A 12,170-nucleotide genomic window follows, 5' to 3' on the forward strand; every position below is an offset into this window, starting at 1 on the left:
CAGCGAAGTTCGTCAGGACTGTTTCCACCAATTCAAATAGAGACTGCGATGAAGCTGTCTGAATTGGTTTCAGGTCCTGAAGAGCAGCCAGATGTTTAAGAACAGTTTGTCTAAAATCATAACGGCCTAGAAGTCTTTCCCATGCGGAATTGTAGTTCTCGGGACTAAACTGAAAGAGTTCTATGACCCTAGCTGCGCTACCTACAAGTGCATTTTTTAGGTAACAAAATTTGTGAATTTCACTTAGTGCCGGGTTGTTGTGTACTAAGTGAGAAAAAGTGTCGCGGAATGCCACCCACTTAGTCCGGGAGCCATTGAAAGTTGGAATGACAACTGCTGGCTGCGTTAACCTGAACTGGTTAAGAATTGGTTTCCGCTGCGCTTCCGACTGATCTTTCAGCGCTAGTTTTGCTAGGTTGAGAATATTATAATAGTTATCCTCGAAAGCATCGACTTCTTCATCGTAACCCTCGGCATCTAGCAACCTGATTTGTTGCTGGACAGCAAGGAATCTGTCCAGCAGTGTATCAAAACTCTGATGTTTATCCCTTATCCTTTGGATATTGATGGGATCCGCGGTTAACAGTTTGCCAAACCTCGTTAACTCGCTTTTGAGGCACACCCTGTGGTTGATCAACAACTCCATGTTGTTGTTGACGGAAATTGATACAAATTATTTTAATGAATAAAAGTAAACGAACTGTTTTTTGGAGAGGAAGTTGGGTTAGGATGATCGACCCTAACCTTTCTCTCCTGCTGGATGCGACTGCTTCCCGGGACTCTGCGTCCTGGTGAGGCTTCACGTGGTGTGACGGCAGCTTCCTGGGGCTAGGCGTCCTGGTGAGGCTCCACGTGATTTGACGGCAGCTTCCTGGGGCGCGCATTTACCGGCGCTCCACTGCGTCAGTTTCGGGGACCAGCTGGTGGACCCGCTGGCTCGTGCTACGAGCGACTTGACGCTCCCAAATTGCGATTCTGCGAACTCCCAAAATGGCGGTCATTTTTGATTTGAAAAAATACCGTTACGGCAAACGGCGTGTTTTCCCAGGAGTGTCTCGACTGAGGCACCCGACTGGCGTATTGTCGTAACTTGACAGCTTGAGCGCTACTCGGCTCCGAGTCTCAAAGTTCGTCCACGTGGTGGACGTCTTTGGGGTTACGACGTTGTTTTTAGATTCAGACCTTCGCGACGTACAAACATCGTCTAACGAATCCGGGTCGAAGGACCAAAATGTTGCGTGTAGGGATACGCGTGCTGGTTAGTTCTTAGGTCAATCCAAAAACACGTGTGATTGTGTAACAGTTTTATTGAGCTCGGCGTGGTCCGACCGCTTTGTAACGACGATCGGAGCCGACTCACCTCAAAATTGGGTGCTTTCCCGAACGCCGTATGACGGCGTTCGCGAACGCGTACAAACGGCGAAACGGGCGTCAACACTAACAAACAGTACAGGTGAAAAACACAAGGTTATTGTTTATAAAAAAACCTACGTATTATATATTTAAAAAAATATTTATTAATATATTATATTTGTATAATATTAATGGCCATTAAAAATCTTAAATATAATAAATGCTTAATTTGACTTATACTCGTATAAAAGTGTTTTTTATCTAATATTTTCATAATTTAGCAATAAATGAGATATGCGTTAAAAATTTATTCATATGTCAAAATATAATATTAGGTACATCGTAATATTATATATAAATAATACATTTATTCATCTTCCATATATACATATATAAATTTGATTTTAATATAAATTTACTTAAAATAAATAATACTTATACCTTCAACGGACCGTGTAAGTTATCGACTTTTTTCGGTTCGTAGCCATATAAAAATATGGAGCTGATCACTAAGCACGTTCCCAGTGAGAATTGCAAAGTGAGAGTAAAGTCGAATAGGTATATTGACATGACGCAAGATATCAAAATGGCCAGGGATGTGGCGAATCCTTTCAATATGTTATCGGCGTATTTTACTACTACAGCCACTATCAACCCTCCTCCCGCTTGCAGCAAAACAAGGTACCAAACGAACAGGTCGTAACCTTTGAACAGATCGTCAGTTGTGCCTCCGCTCAGGAAATACGTGACGGTTCCAAAAGGCAGAGACAAAAGACTCAATTGGACATTTCTCATCCAAACCTAAAATAAAAATAACAATAACATAAATTTGTCTAGCTAGTTTATACAAATATATGAAGAATCTCAAAGTAAGAACAAGTCAACAGCTATAAATAAAGTTGCAAGTTATTAAGACAGCTGTATTTTTATAATTTATAACAAAAATACAGTTCTACTATCTACTTAAGTAGTTTTTTAGCAGTTTACTCACCTGCTTAACTATATTTGGTAGAATCAACAATCTATAGATTTAGATTGTAGAGTGGTGATATTGTTTCAATGAGGTAATACCACTAATATTGTACAATAAAGAGGACAATTTAAATGAGCAATATATAAAATATTTGTATCATAAAACGACTTATTGGGCAAATTATGTATCCTTTTCTTGAAAAGTTATTGTAATATAGTGATAAAAATTCCACTAAGTAATATACTACATGAAATTTCATGTTAAGAAAATGCTTTCAAATGTGATGTTTTGGTTTGTCGTTTATATCATGCCGTTGGATTTAAAACAAATTTATGTAAATTAACCCTTTGGTTCTCGAGAATTTTAATATTACTGTTTAAATATCAATGTATTATATTACATACAAAACAAATATATGTTCGGAAAATATGTTATTTTTTCATAAAGAAAATACCATACAGATTATTAAAATTGTATAAGATTCTTTCTTAAATAAAGGGTTAACACATTCTTGCTTTAAAAAAGTTTTAGTTATTTTGGTAAAAATGAATGAACATGTTCCAAGGGTCTTCATATATGTAGATTAAAATATTCTTTCATTTCTGATAAAGACTTTCAAACTGAGATCGACTGATATGAAAAGATAAGATTATTTGGTTTATTATTGTCTAATCCTTTACGATGATAAGCAAACGTGAGTAATTTTGCACTTGTTACTTACCGATATATCAGATCCTTTAAGCATTTTTTCGAAATAAATCCCCGCAAAGCCTGAAATAAAACAGGCAGCTAATGCAGCTGCAAAGCCTTTGATTTTGGACTGAGCTGGTGCGTTTGTGGTCACAAGAGGCGCCGTATCCGAAGACAGCTGCACCAGAGCGATACCTACTGCTAAAAATCCCAACGCCAACCATTGCCATTTTTTCAAAACACGTTTTAGCACCAAAACGGCAAAGAAAGCCGTCGTTAATATCTTGAGCTGATACGTAACCTATCACAGTAACGATTAAATACTTAAAAATCACACACACTAAAAAAATATTACTAAACATAAACATACTTGATACGTAGCTGCATCAAGGTTAGAAGCTGATATATAAAGTAGATTGTTTTGTATAATGTATAGAAATGAAGGAACGCATATTTTAAGCGTATCATAAGGATTATCGATCACAGTAGTTTTGATCGAATGCAATCCTTGGCGAATTCCATGCGATTCCAACGTGACTATTACAATACAAACCAACAATTTGACCAACTCGGCCATAAGGACGGCTGAAATGAAATATTTATTAATAACAATCATAATAATAAAGTGTAATAAAAGCTTACCGGAAGCCGAAGAAAACATATCTCCCTGTCGTGTCCTAGCATATCGCATGCTAAGCCCGAGAGCAGCATTTTGTACAGTCAATATAAATAAGCTCACGTATTTTATATTATCTGAAAAAAAAATCATTATATGTAACAATTTTCAACACAATGTAAACGAATCGAAATATATACCAGTGAAGAAATGCGCCTTATTGGTGTCTTTCTTCATTGCGGGTTATTAAATAAACAAATGTTATTTAGAAACCAGTGCCATCTGAAATTTTATTAGATGTTTCAATGAAACTTGTCGACGTGTAAAACAATAAAAGTGTATATGCATTTCTAATAGTTGTGCAAATTGACATTATATGTGTGAAACGTATGAATTTATGTATGGAAGGTGACGAAATTTAAGTGGATGATTGGCTTTTATTATTGTCGTGTCATACTTGCTTGTGTATTGTTACAAGATTCGTTTGCTATTCCACATTTGAAATCTGTCATTGATGACGTTGGCCATAGAGCTCTTCCTTTTTATTCTGTGTGTTGTCGTAAGAACAATTTTTTTGACCAAAACAACATTTTTTACTGAAATATAAAATAAATATCAGCTACTTCTCACAATTTTTAAATTTGAACCAAAAACCTTATACTATTATTGAATCTGTACAATAAATAATTTAATCAATTGTTTATTCACTATCTAAAAAGGTCATTGATAAAGAAAATCAAAACATTATAACATTTATGTAGTGGTAAATCCAAAAAACTGTAAAAAAACTATAAAAAAGTAACAAAATTCACACAATCTTTAAAATGAATATGTAATATAATAATAATTATATTATGAAAAATATATAAATAATACATTTGAATATTTATAAAAAAATTAAACTATTACAAATAAGCCATTTTTATTTCGAACTTTACTAATTTGAATTGTAAATATTAGTGTAGCGGGGCGAGAGGGGCGAGAGAGGGGGAGGCGAGCGACGGAGCGTGAGAGTCAGTCAGCGGTCAACCGCTACGTCGACAAGACGTAGGCACCCCCAAACTGGTGACCCCGACGCGATGCGAGAATGGAGTTTGAAGCGAGCGGCGGTTTTCCGCCATTTAACATAGACAATTGTGAATTATGGTTCGCGCAGATGGAAGCTGTTTTCCGGTCTAGGAAAGCGCTTACCGAGAGCGAAAAATTCGACGTGCTAGTTGGTGGACTGCGCGGAAAGGCACTCGCTGCGGTCGCGGATTTGATACTCGCACCGGATTCCGAGTTGCCGTACACGACGATAAAGAAGCGGCTCCTCGACGCGTTCACACCTTCGTTCGTAGAGCGGCTACGAAAGATGCAAGAGACGCCGATGGAGGGCAGGAAGCCGTCGGAGCTGCTCCGCCAGATGCGAACTTACGCCGGAAGCGCGATTCCGTCGGAGCTGGTCAGCGACACGTGGGTTCGGAAACTGCCCGAACGCGCACGCGCCAGCGTACTCAGTCTCCTGGTGACGCACGCGACAGTCAAAGACGACGCCAGGCTATTGTGTTGAATAAATTCATCCTTATGTAAAAATATGCGAAAACCGCTTTCGACAGGATGGTACGTGATGGCATTGCCCGGCCATCGAAGAGCAGCTGAATGAAAGACGGAGAATGGCGCCCGTGCGGAGACTATCGCGCGCTTAACGCACGCACGGTACCAGACCGTTACCCGGTGCCGCACATTCAAGACTTCGCAAGCCAGCTAAATGCTAAAGATCAGGGACAAAAGTGTTGCAGTGTCAATAGATCGCGTCAAGCCCGCATTCATCCAACCTGAAGACACACAGGAAGGCTACGTAGGACCCTACTTTTCCCCATCGAACGAGACTTCACTGACACCGCTGCAGCCGGAGATCAACCCTTTACCCCCGGAAACCGAGGATGAGCAAACAACGCCACGCAGCCCGTCCCCCACGACATCAAGACCGACCAGGACTCTACGAATACCCGGCCACCTGCAGGATTTCGTCTTGGGTTCGCCTTAATCGTGAACTGCTCACGGCTAGTTCACTGGAGGGGAGTACTGTAGTGGGGCGAGAGGGGCGAGAGAGGGGTAGGCGAGCGACGGAGCGTGAGAGTCAGTCAGCGGTCAACCGCTACGTCGACAAGACGTAGGCACCCCCAAAGTAGTTATTGTTGTAGACTTTTTATTTATTTAATAAATATGATAAAAGTACAATAGGAGATAATTAATGACACTAATAAATTATAAAATAACGAAATCAATGAAATAATTTTGTATTATTTCAACTCCACACTTAAACGTTAACTTAAAATAAAAAATAAACTTGAAGTGGTTCAATGTGATCATATTATTCCACAAAGGATTGAATTATTTACTTGTAAATATGAAGTTAAACCAATGAATCACATATTAAAAATAATTTCATAAAATGTACAACACAAAAAATAGTTTTTGCAAAACAAATTTAACTTGCTGCTAATTTAAATCTAATTAAAGTGATGATTTCAAACCACCATGAAAAAATGTACATATGTTAGAGTATAAGTCGGCTATTTTTTTATATACCTACCGCCCACTTTTGTGTATTTCTTATGATAAAATTTCTTTACAGTCCACCAATATCGCAGTCACTTAATTTAATGCAAGTGTGAAATGTGTGTCTGATTTAAAGGAGCTACTGGTTTGACAAGTTTGCAGTATTTTTTACTAAATCTACCGATAAGAGGCATATGAAATACTTTCCACGGGATCGATCGTTGATTCGCCACTCATAATATTTATAAATGTATATCTTATAGGCATTGAAAGCCATAATATCAATGAGCTCCATAAATATTCTGAATGGCCAGTACGTCACTTTGTCTCCTAGCCTAGATCAACTCCGCCTTTTATTCCGTCATAAAATTTATATCATATGTACTTATATAATATGGATGTTTCGTGTGTTTATTACTCTTCGATGAATCAGAGATATTTTTTATTAAAATTTATTATTACTGCTTTTTTAATTAATAATTATTTCGAATGTAAATGTGAAAAATATTTACTTCGTAATTGCAATAATCTTCGTCTGATTCCGATTCGAACGTTTCAATTACGTCTTTGCTATCCGAGAGAAATTCTACACCTTTAAATTCGAGATTCGATTCAACGGAATCATTATATCTTTCGGACGTCGCTATAAATATTATTTAAACTAAAGTTAGCTCATATTAAAATTATTCAACGAAGTAAAAATATCAAGTATACTTGTTAAGTCAAAAAATAATTGAGAAGTATAGAAATATTCTGCGCTTCGACGTATTATCTCGACGACAAGCAAAGAAATATTTATGATAATTTTGTCAAAAAAAGAAAGATGTAAAATATGTTAATACTTATCTCTTGTAAATAGTAATAATATTTATATTTATAAATAAATAAAAACATTAGCTAAATATATTTATTTCTAAATTTATATGATGTTTATTTTTTATTTTTTGGGTTCTAATTATAGAGTAAATAGTAGCTTCACTTAATAAACATAATAAAATGAAAGATTACACTAATTTTTAATTGACTTTTATCTGTATTAATTTCGATACGCAATAAAATGTTTGTTTTTGACGCATGGCAGCATCGACAGCCGTCGTTTGACGTTTCTATCAGACGCCAAAATGGACGTGCAGTTGACGCAAGTGCCGCTGCGAGCGTTAAGCTCCAGCACGCACGGCGAGCTCGTCGTGCTCGACAATGTGCGCGCGTTGGCCGCGGAGAACGGATTCGCACGCGATTGGCGCGGATTGGCCGCCCTGGCGACTTTGACTAACGCAACAAGTGTCATAGCGGAATCGACCTCTCCCACGAAGAAGTTGCTTCAACTGTGGTCCGCGAGGCCCCTTCAGCAGGCTAACTTGCAGCTGCTCGTCGACTACTTGGAGCAAATCGACCGCTTCGACGTGCTAGAAGACGTCACGCGTCTATTAGGTATCTTGTATACAATTGTACTCGACTTTTTTTTTAACCTTTCATATTCCATGGTTTACATTTTTTGAGAACACCAGCTGCGTCATAATTTGATTAAAATATTATTATTAGATCAAATAAGTAAAAAAATATTTTATGCACTATTAATTTTTGGTTGAGCTCATCTGTTTGTGCTTAATAGACAAGTATAGATGATGCATTTTGTCACGCTCGGTGATTTATTTATTTTGTAAATGACAGAACAGAGAAGTTGTGTTCAATTTTCGTTAAAAATAGAATCATGTGCAGTGGTTTAAATGTTATTAAGATTTTGGCGAAGATGCTATGTCCAAACGAAGGGTTTATGAATGCTACGAACGCTTCCAATTGGGCAGTGAAGACATCAAAGATAACTGACAACTCAGATTGCTCCAATGCGTCATAATAGGTGACAAATCATCAAAATTATTTTTAATCGCCTCAATGGACCAAAAATATTACGTCAAGTTCGATCGAATGTCAAGGTTTTCCTTAATGTTTTCTTTGATTATGATATAGCAAACTATGAATTCTTACCATCAGATCGTACTGACAATAAGCCTTGCAGCTTTACGCCGTTTATGAGATATCCAAAGAAAATAACGGATTTGTAGGCAAACGTACCTGTTCACACTTCATCATTAATTCGTTAATTTTTAACTGTGTCGTTTAATGTCTATAGACAAATTTTTCCATTGTCTTACATCAAAACACCATGAACTATTAATTTTAGAAAATAACATATGGTTCACAATAAAAAAAATCCAAATCTAATATTTTATATTTCATAATCGTGATATTGAACTTCGATTCGAGTTGATAATGTATTTCACTATAATTTTGTTGTTTTAAGCATAAAGCGTTTCGAATTACTGGATATGCATAATCAAAAATATAACGATGGTGTTAGATTTGACACAAGACTGTACTTAAATTTTCCGTTTTGTATGAATGGATTGTCTTGGGTTATTAATATATACATATTTACAAATCCTCTTGGAACCCCCGATCCCGAGGGCTCGCATGCGCTGCCTGCCCCCGCAGCATAGAAGTTAAGCCACTGTCTTAACCTGATATGTAGCATCCATATCAACATTTTTTCTAAGAGTGATGATTAGTCACAATTGACAGACAGAGATTTGTCTCGTAGATAACTATTAACGAATACACAATAATATCATAGTTGAAATCTATTCCCTTATATTATTTTTAGAACAAAATTTAAGTTTTTTGCCATTTTTTTGAATTTCATGCTTTAGAAAAATATTTTAATGATTCACTACATATCATATTTATTGTAAATAAATGAAAGACAATATGTATTGTTAATTTTCATTAAACTTTTTCTTAGAGTACGATGCCACAACATATTTGAACAACAACCATGAGGTCAAGACAAATATAATGGAAACTTGCGAAGTCGTACTCGACGAACCGCTGACGATGCAAGATGTGCAGTACAATACGAGGCAGATATACGATGCCTTTGTTTTATATGCTGATGAAGACCATGAGTTTGCGCATGACGTTATCGATCGAATGGAAAAATATGGATTAACCGTAAAATTTTATTTCATTTTCTATTGTATTCTTATTATTATGTAATCATATTATAATAATTGACATATTGAATGGTTTTAGATGTGCGAAAAGGAAGATTTATTAGCTGGGAGCTTTCAACATTCGGCTATATTGCAGTTGATATCCGAAAGGTGTAATAAGCTTGTTTTGATATTGTCGCCGGACTTTTTTAACTCGCCGGCTAACACTTTCTTCATAAACTTTGCACAAGCGCTCGGAATAGGTATGCCATTTTATTAAATTTTCTAAAACCCTCGATTGATGTTTATTTTATTAATATTATACTTTTAGAGCAAAAGATAAGAAAAATTCTACCTTGCGTGTACAAGAGGTGTATTATACCATTCCAATTATCATATTACTTCTCTCTCGATTACAACAGAGCTCAAAAATGGAATTTTTGGGAGAAATTAAGGGATTCGATCACAATGCCTTTGCATTCACATACGTAAGTGCCTTTGATAATTATTTTTTATTTATTTTACAGAATGAGCTGTAACTTTGTCTGTATTGCAGTGGTACATCTCGTCAAATCGTATCAGAAAGAGTGAATCTCGCCATTAAATCTTCTCCGTCTAGCGTGCCTCAAATCAAAGAGTACGATCCCACAAAACACGATAAGATTTCGTGTCCGGTTTCTCAGAACAATCCAAATATGCTTCAAGTGTCCCAGCAACGTAAGGAAGTTGTCTCGTCTAGTATGAACAATCTGGACGATTTGAAGCATAAGAATTGCGAGTCCGAGATGATGACAGCCAGCACTAATCGCTTATGCATGGCGGAGACGTCGGCCATCGACGATCTGCTCAATCTTCCCAACGTACCGACCAACTCTATAGTGTATTCCAATAGCCTAAGCGACATATACCCGAAGCCAAAGTTAAAGAAGAAGAAGACGAAGCTGTTTCCGAAGATCAAGAAGTTCTTCGAGAAACCGCTGAAGGCGTGACTGACGTTGCCGGATATTGGAAAATTATTATGATCCTCATTTTTTTTATCTCTTTCCATTAGTTTTAGAGCGTCAATTATAAATATGTAATTTGTGTACGATGCCATATGTGTGAAGCGATTATCTGTCACAATCATCGTTTCTCAGATATAAATCTCAATTTCTATTTTTATTAGATATAACAAACGAAAAAACTGATTGATAAGTTGCGTAAGATTTGTACTTATATTTCTGTGTGTTGTGTTTATTGTGATAACAAATGTTAAAGAGTAAAAATATGATTCGTAAATAACTAACGGAACATACAGAACATTATTTAAATCGTTCATTCTACTGACAGAAAATTAAATTGAAATCCATTATATTTTATCAGAAGGATAAAGGCATTGAAATATGGTTTTCTAAAGGGCTAGAAATGTTTTATTCGCTAGCATTAAATAATACGAGAGTCAGTCAAATGAAAGTTTTTAAAAATTATCTTTTAAAGACGTAACGCAGAGTGCAGCCATTTGTGCACCGCCTGTTTCATCTCTTCATCAGAACTTAACCTCTTTCCTCCCAACACCTCTTTAGATAGTTTAAAGATGTAAACCACTGGGGGCGAGATTTGGTGAATTTGACTTTGTATCATTGCTACAAATGATTTTCTAAGAGATCTGTGTATATGTTTCAAAATTACCTCTCTTAATAAAAAAAATAGTGGAGTATCTTATCCGTTCTCTATGTTTCTGGCTTGTAGTTTTTACCCAACTACAAAACATTATAGATGATGTGATATTTATTCCATATCTTTGATTCACGGTTACTTGGTTTTTTAGTCCATTCATGAAGTAATAAACATGCGTCACCGTTCGTCGATGATTTTCAATGTGCTTCATTCTTTCTCATCTAAAAAAAACGAACGACAGCTCTGCTCATTACAAATGAGACGGCCTTTATTCACAGTGTAAGTGCTCGAAATTATTATTGTTGGAAATTTGTAATCACATATGTATGTTCAAAATATGTTTGATCGATTAATTTTAAATAATTTTTGTTTTGTGGTAATATGAATATGGATTAGCCTAAATCAATATGAGTTGTTTATATAGCGAACTTCTATTTTATTTGATTTGATTTCAAAAATAGAACCAGGTCTTTATTATTAAAGTTGTGAATTATGAGTCAAACGATGAGAGTTACATTTTTTATACATACAAATATTATGTATTAATGTATGGGTCAATAGTTTGTAAGGATTTTCGTGCTATTTGGATTCATTATTTTGAAATTTTAAACTCTGTGATATGAATGAATTAAACTGTTTATTTTAATACAGTTCGTTGAAAAGAATGTGCTTAAGTTATGATGCCATCACTAAATATACATATGTGCAGTTGAACTGTATTTATTTTAATTTTAAATTGTATTTAATACGTTCAGTTTGAATTTTATCGATTTTAATAAACGTTTTATACACTACGAATGATAAGAAATACTAATTGTATCCGTCGCATTGAATGCTCAATCTTTTAATTGAATGAAATGTTTTATATTCAATTAAATTTGTATTTTATACGGTCACTCCAATGTTATAAATTTTACAGATATGTGATATTAAGTGCCTATTATGCACATATGAGTCTCAGCATTTTATATCAAACGATGTTGCTTTTTGTTCAACTGAAATATTTTATCATTCCATAATAATGAGACTCATGTGTGTAAGTATTTTATATACGTATACATAATGTATCAAAATATACCATTTAATATTTTTAAAATATATATGTTAATATTTTCAATGTTGTGTTTTTTTTATCATATTCCAACAGTCTATCAGAGTTACTGAAAAATCGATGAACCATCAATTTTATGCCAACTTTCACTTAACCGGTGCTTTAGGGTAACTACCCACTTTATGAGGAATATCCTATTGGTTTAGCCATCATCGTTTGGCGAATTATGGTTATTATATGATACGAAAGGAAATGATGTTACTGCACTGCAGATTAGGATTTTGCGGATCATTAATG

At 35.6% G+C, this 12,170-nt stretch overlaps 2 protein-coding genes across 3 annotated transcripts; one reads left to right on the forward strand and one right to left on the reverse strand.

Annotated features, from left to right (window-relative positions):
• Nucleotides 1–1,494: 1,494 nt before the first annotated feature.
• Ugalt (UDP-galactose transporter) lies at nt 1,495–4,227 on the reverse strand. Of its 2 annotated transcripts, none has more exons than XM_088196408.1 (6): nt 4,090–4,227; nt 3,833–3,914; nt 3,659–3,769; nt 3,387–3,601; nt 3,048–3,317; nt 1,495–2,154 (listed from the first exon to the last, which is right to left on the reverse strand). In XM_088196408.1, exons 2-6 carry the CDS (start codon nt 3,867–3,869, stop codon nt 1,789–1,791), a joined length of 999 nt encoding a protein of 332 aa, XP_088052534.1. In that variant the 5' UTR covers nt 3,870–3,914; nt 4,090–4,227; the 3' UTR covers nt 1,495–1,788. The 2 variants fall into 2 exon arrangements, with proteins under 2 accessions (XP_088052534.1, XP_088052536.1); XM_088196410.1 differs by having other exon boundaries at nt 4,094–4,185.
• A 3,009-nt stretch (nt 4,228–7,236) lies between these two features.
• Nucleotides 7,237–11,939, forward strand: Myd88 (myeloid differentiation primary response protein MyD88). Its single transcript, XM_088197823.1, has 5 exons — nt 7,237–7,607; nt 8,977–9,185; nt 9,267–9,429; nt 9,498–9,654; nt 9,723–11,939. The coding sequence occupies exons 1-5, from the start codon at nt 7,298–7,300 to the stop codon at nt 10,153–10,155; spliced, it is 1,272 nt and encodes a 423-aa protein (XP_088053949.1). The 5' UTR covers nt 7,237–7,297; the 3' UTR covers nt 10,156–11,939.
• The last annotated feature ends 231 nt before the right edge of the window (nt 11,940–12,170 follow it).

Source organism: Plectrocnemia conspersa, unplaced genomic scaffold (assembly GCF_051122295.1).
Source record: "Plectrocnemia conspersa isolate PC_06_02 unplaced genomic scaffold, ASM5112229v1 ptg000011l, whole genome shotgun sequence".
Classification (NCBI taxonomy): domain Eukaryota; kingdom Metazoa; phylum Arthropoda; class Insecta; order Trichoptera; family Polycentropodidae; genus Plectrocnemia; species Plectrocnemia conspersa.

Excerpts from the sequence above, each read along its gene's own strand:
- Ugalt (XM_088196408.1), bottom strand. The coding sequence starts at position 3,869 with ATGAAGAAAGACACCAATAAGGCGCATTTCTTCACTG. Across the intron at positions 3,318-3,386 it reads TTGATGCAGCTACGTATCAA|GTTACGTATCAGCTCAAGAT; the intron begins GTATGTTTATGT and ends TTACTGTGATAG. Across the intron at positions 2,155-3,047 it reads TTAAAGGATCTGATATATCG|GTTTGGATGAGAAATGTCCA; the intron begins GTAAGTAACAAG and ends TTTTTATTTTAG.
- Myd88 (XM_088197823.1), top strand. The coding sequence starts at position 7,298 with ATGGACGTGCAGTTGACGCAAGTGCCGCTGCGAGCGTTAAGCTCCAGC. Across the intron at positions 9,186-9,266 it reads TGGAAAAATATGGATTAACC|ATGTGCGAAAAGGAAGATTT; the intron begins GTAAAATTTTAT and ends GAATGGTTTTAG. Across the intron at positions 9,655-9,722 it reads ATGCCTTTGCATTCACATAC|TGGTACATCTCGTCAAATCG; the intron begins GTAAGTGCCTTT and ends TCTGTATTGCAG.